Source organism: Otolemur garnettii, unplaced genomic scaffold (assembly GCF_000181295.1).
Source record: "Otolemur garnettii isolate 467f Iridium unplaced genomic scaffold, OtoGar3 scaffold00249, whole genome shotgun sequence".
NCBI lineage: Eukaryota > Metazoa > Chordata > Mammalia > Primates > Galagidae > Otolemur > Otolemur garnettii.
The window spans coordinates 74329-80489 of NW_003852644.1; the positions used below are offsets into that span (position 1 = coordinate 74329).

Sequence of the window (6161 nt, forward strand, 5' to 3'; positions counted from 1 at the left end):
GAGGCAGGAGACTCACTTGAGCCCAGGAGTTGGAGGTTGCTGTGACCTGTGATGCCATGGCACTCTACCCAGGGGGACAGCTTGAGGCTCTGTCTCAAAAAAAAAAAATCCTATCAAACAGAATATAGCTACACAAAAAATTATACATCATGATCAAGTGTGTTTTACCCCAGGGATGAAAGGTTGGTTAAACATACATAAATCCATACATGTAATTCACCATGTAAAGTCAAAAAAAAGATCACATGATTATCTCAGTTGATGCAGAAAAGGCATTTGACAAAATTCAGCATCCTTTTCTGACAAGAACATTAAGAAAATAGGCATAGGTGGCACGTTGCTTAAACTGACAGAGGCCATCTACAACAAACCCACAACCAATATCATATTTAATGGTGTAAAACTGAAAGTATTTCCTCTCATATCTGGAGCTAGATAAGGATGCACACTGTCACCACTGCTATTAAAGTCCTAGTCAATACAAGTAGGCAAGAGAAGGAGATCATGGGTATGAAATGGGGACAGAAAAGGTCAAACTCTTGCTCTTTGCAGATGACATGAACTTATACCTGGAATAACCCATGGAATCAACTACAAAGCTCTCAGAAGTGATCAAGAAATATAGTGATATCTTGGGATACAAAATCATTGTCAGCTCCTTGCATGGAAATAGAGCCCAGAAATGCTGTGCCATATTGGTGCACATCTGCCAACCAGCAATTAGGATTAGAACCTGGCATTCAGCAGTGGAGGTGGCTAGCTGGGCTTTCCCATATCTTTATCTCTCTCTCTCTCACACACACACCCATGAAAGAGACCCAGGTTAGGCAATCAGAGCGGCCCCAGAAACTGCTTATGCTGCAAGGGAACTCAGTATACACACAACCATAAATCTACCCACAAATGTCAAATGTCTTTCAATGACCCAAATTCCAAAAGGAGGTGGATAGAGGTTTGGGGGAGACATGTCAGCCTTACTTCAATAAATGACATCCAAGGGACACCAAGTCCACTTCCTTCCCCCCAAAGCAAGAGACACACCTCCAACCTCTGAAATATGGGGAGAGTTGGGACTTTGGTTTCAAACACAAGCAGTGAGCTCATGAAGCTGATAAATATTTCTTGCCAACAGGATGAAATAGTGCGTCCTTGTCATGTCAGAAATCAGATCGTCTCATGGGTCCCAAGATTCCTATCTTTCTATGATGCCTGACATTTCTCTTCTAAGCAGAGCCTTAAACCACACCTCACTTGCTCTCCTGACCTATAATGCTATGAAAGAATGAATGAATAAATTAGACAGTAAAGAAAATGTTAGAACCAACAGATAAATATAGCCCCTTGAGAAAGCTAAGTTAGGTGACATATTGGACACAGAGAGACACAGTGTAGTAGAGGGCCCAAGGTGTGTTTTCTTGCTGTCTGGTGTCTTGCTGTCCCTCAGGCAGAGTCCAAGGAGGGTTCCATGGGGCCTTATGCTGACAGTACTGGGAAGGCCCCTTCTCACAACAGACTCCCAGGTTTCCCCTATATAACACAGTCAAGCACAAAAGTGAACAAGTGAATATTTATTTAGAATGAGAAGAAAATTGATGACAGCCACACCAGAATTTCCCCAAACTACTATTTCTCTGGAAGTGTTTTCATGTATTTTCTTAGCCACTATACCTAGGTGGTTGTAGAATTTCAAGTGTGATGGAGCACAAGTTCAGGGTGAGGGACACGATGGGTTCACTATGACTCCACACAGCTACTTTGCAAGTTTTACCAAACACACGGCCATGGGAACCCACAGTGTAGGAGAACAGTTGACTGCCTCTCAGAACAAAAAATGCACTTGGGTTCGTGTTAAGCCCTTAATGTTTATTTTCATATTAAGTTGGAAAAAAAAAAACTAGATTTGCTAGCATCTATTCTCAAAAAACCTTTTGTTTCAAGTTAGTTTAACCATTCACGGGTTTTATAAGTTATCTCATTGCACCTGTTTAATTCTCTTGCGACAAGGCCAAATGGGGGCAGTTTCTACAACCCAATTTCAAATTCCCAGCCCTGGTACCCCTACTACTCTCACTAGCATTCTGGAATGACTGGGCACTCTGCACTTATACCATCAGAACCTGTCGGAGCCAGCTGATGGATAAGTTGGAAGATAAAGCTTGGCCAGTCTGAGACAAATGAGCACGTTTCAGGGGATACGGGATCCAGGACAAGGCGTTGGCTTTGTGCAGTTTACACTAAAGTAGATGGGCTGCTGGGCAGTCAGGCTGGCTCTTAGGTGTAGAGCAGCCAGCCTGTGCATGGGATGACTCTAGCTGCCCTCCACATGGGGACAGACAGCCACACAAGAGGAGGCCCAGTAACTGTCAGGTGCGAGGGCAGCCTGAAGCTTGTCTAAGGAAATCATCCAGGCATGGAGAAGAGCTGCTCCCATAAATGGAATTTTAGGTGGACACAGAGGCAACTATCTTGCACAGGCTGAAAAATGTTTGCTGCACACTGATCTGTCACCCACTGACCACATGCAGAGGGCCAGGGACTTTGCATCTGACTTTCAGCTTGCTTTTGGAAGAGGCGTCAGAAGATAGGTAGTGATAATATATAAGAAAACATTTCTGTCATCAGATTTAACTCAGGGCCGCCTTTCAAAAAACGTAAATAGGCTTGCAGGGAAAATTCAGTCATCATGTTAAAAGGGAATCTAAGGAAAACTTCAATGTATAACGTAATAATATACATTAGGCTTTAAAATGAGAGTTACTTCACAGCTGATATCAGTGACTTGTCATATAAAATAAATAAATAAACCGGTGTGTGTCCTACATGAAAATGTCAAGTACAGTTAACAGACACGGTATGAAAATCGAGGTTTTCTTCTGGAACTATCTGGGCAATGACACACCCCAAAAAGTCAAGGCAAATAAACTGTTTGCAAAGTGTTTACAAAACAGCGCCCGGAGAGTTTGGGAAGGAGAAGCGACAATGAACAGTGTGCTGCTGACTGCCCAGCAGCCCATGGACTTTGGTATGAACCGCACAAAGCACAAACACCAGAGATGGATCCAGGACGAGTTACGCACCTGCTCAAAGTCTTGACTTTCCAGAACACATTTACTTGCCACAGAGAATGATCACGAGTTTCATACAAATAGGTTTTGGAACGAATTCTAGAGAGGGGGAAGGTGCCTGCCAGGTCAGGGCACAGGAGCAGACCTAATAAGCTCCCCTGGTGGCTGCTGCCTTCTTCCTAGTTTTCTTTAAGATATTCTTGTCAAATAGCTCTTTCTCACGGTAATGCACAGGTGGTCCCCGCAGGTACTTCTCTTCTGCTGCCTGGTAGTCTAGCCCCTCCAGTGTGGCAATTGCATAAATGATCGCTTCCGGCAGAAGGACTTCCAGAACGAAGTTGACCTTGTCATCTCTTATCCGAGTCAGCATGGCACGGTCTATGTGTTTGTAGACTTCCTGTAAATGTTTGACCACCACATCCAACTGATCCTCATCCTCCAGGTATGTCTCGATGCAGAGCAAGTACCTATTTGAATTGAGAAATGACGTCAGCCATCTGGACGGTTTCCTGCCTTTCAAGATGTCCAGAAGGTGGTGGTCAGCCCCCTTTCTCTTCACGATGAAGTCGACTAGCTGCTGGTTGGCTCGGTCCCGAGCGGCCCGCATCCGGTCCGGGAGAATTCTCTTGCAGGGCCTCTTCCCGCGTGGGGAGGCCTCCTCCTCTGAATCCTCCAGGTCTGCGTAATTCACCTTTGGAAAGTCAATCTCCAGGTCCCCCTCTTGGATGGCTTTCCTCATCGGGTAGCTGACATCAGCAGCATAGTAGTCGAGGAAGGAGCCGGCAAAAGAGCCACGGGTGAGTCCCTCTCGGTAGTGGGAGATCAGGGAGAAGCACCAGTTGACACTCTGCCTGTACTCTTTCTCGGCTCTCTTCAGGAGCTTCTCCTTCTCTTTACAATCAAGGGGCTTTAATCTCCGAAGAGGGACGCGGATGCCGCTCTTGCCAGGGCACAGGTTTGCCTCAATTGGGAGCACCCTGGCAGTCTTCTCTGCCTTGCTGACACTCTTTACCACCGCCGGCCAAAATGGAAGGTCTTGAAATTTAAACCAAACCATGGTTCCTGTTTCAATGGGACACGGCTCCTGCGGGAATGCAATCCTTGCAGGTCGCCCCCGTCGTTTACCGCCAGCTGTTTTAAGAGCGGTGATGGGCTTAGTAGGCTTTGGTGGAGGTTCTTGCAGTCCCTTCTCCAAATGTGGGCCTTGAAGCTTCCTCCTCCTATCCGCAAGACGGAGCGAGTACCGCTGCAGGGGTGGTGGGGGTCTGCAGGCTGCTGTGGCACCTTCCATGTCCAGGTCCCCTGCACCCTCTGCAGGCTGCTCAGTGCTCACTGCACAGTCTGAGCGTGCAGAGGAGGCAGCCAGGACCTTTGGGCAGGTGTCCTGGGCCTCTCTGTCCAGAGCTGTGGGCACAGTGGGGACCAGCCCCGGTGGCCTACATGGAGCCACCTGTTGGTCTTCAGCACATGCATCCTCCTCCTCGCCTGGGGGATGCGAGGACATGGCTGTGGAGGTGTCTGCCTTTCTCTTGCCCTCCTCCTCACCATGGAGTGACACTGTGTGTACCCGTGATGCACCACCGTGCACACCCTTCTTGCTCTCTGAACGCACCGACAGTGACCCCGGGTCTTCACGTTTGCCAGGACGCTTCCGTGACTTCCCTTTGCGTTTCCGACGCTTTCTACGAGGGGGAGGCCTGGCTCGCTTTGCCGGCCCCTTCTGGGATGGCGTGGTGGTCTCCTGCGCATCTGGTTTTCTCTGATTCAGAATCTCCAGGGCCACTTTCAGGGCTCTTCTGTAGCACTCTTCCTGTTCAGGTGCAGCTCTGACCTTCGACTGCACCACTGCTGAGGAGGAGGCAATGGCTTCAATTTTAGACTTAGTTAGGGGCTGCACGTCTCTGCCCCGCACTTTAACTTTTTTATCTGCCGAGAGGATTTGAACTGCTAGAGAAAATGTCCCCTTCTGCTTATTTTTCAGTGAAGCCCCAGATCTGGACAAAACCCTTGCTGGCCATAAGCGGCCCTTCCAATTGCAGAGGACATACTCAGAGTCCATGATGACGTGTGTCGCGGGTGAAGAGGTCACCAAGAGAGGCTGAGGCATTCGACTGCCATGACCACTGTGACCGCAGCTCTTGGCTGAGGCCGCCTCTGCCTTCACACTCAGGGGTTTGCAGCCTGTGTGGCCGTCTCCCTCCATCGAGATCTCCCAGAGATGCTGGAGCTCGAGCTTTCAGTGCACCATACTGGACTGTGCTGGAGGGCAGAAAGAAAAAGGAGACGTGAGACAGAAGAAATCCCATTGCTGAGAGCAGAGGCGCTGTGCACTCACAGTGAGACTGATGAGAGATGGTTGGGGCGAGGAAACACAACGGGTGTGTTTGGTGGGGGCTGGTATATGGCAAGGGTTTGGGGGAAAATACGGAGGGGTCCCAGTGTCTTGGAACAGTCCGAGCTAGTCTAGTCCTAGTTGCAACGAGTGAACACCAAGGAACACATCTGCGTGAGGGAGAGGTGTGTCCTGTCAGGGACCCCGGTTTTCCTATGGGATGTTCTATGACTTTCGGCTTCCTTGGGCTTCAGCCTATGGGAAAGCTTTCTTGTTTCTCCTTTCTAGGGTGCTAGTGCTGCTCTGCGCACCGCAGGAAGCCTGAGGCCATCTCTTGGGTACAGACGGTAGCTGTCAGCATGGTGGCATGTGCAAGGGCATGAGCTGAGAAGCCAGAGGCCGTAAACGTCATACTGACGATGGCTGGCTGTCGTGGTCCATGAGGACTGCTGCAGCACTGGTCACTGGCTACGACCTGCACCTCTGTGTTGTGGCTTAAAACTTGGCCTTCCAAACATCATGTCTGCAAGTCTTAGCATGAAAACAAGTGTCTGCAGAGTGGGGTGCAAAGAAACCCACATCCCACGTTCCCACGGGAAATGGCTGCAAATGGATGTTCAGTCAATGGGCAAGTCTTACCCAGTTTCTCACGCACCACCTGCCTGTGCGCACACCCTTCTCCTCGCTTGCTGTCTCTCAGGCGCACTGTTCTCCCGGGGGCTGAACGGTGCTGAACGGTGCTGAACGTAGATACCCAGGATCTG

At 49.0% G+C, this 6161-nt stretch overlaps 1 protein-coding gene across 1 annotated transcript; it reads right to left on the bottom strand.

The window, feature by feature from the left end:
• Positions 1-3210: 3210 nt before the first annotated feature.
• LOC111722416 (PWWP domain-containing protein MUM1L1-like) lies at positions 3211-5124 on the bottom strand. Its single transcript, XM_023508469.1, has one exon. It carries the CDS (start codon positions 5122-5124, stop codon positions 3211-3213), a length of 1914 nt encoding a protein of 637 aa, XP_023364237.1.
• Positions 5125-6161: the final 1037 nt, after the last annotated feature.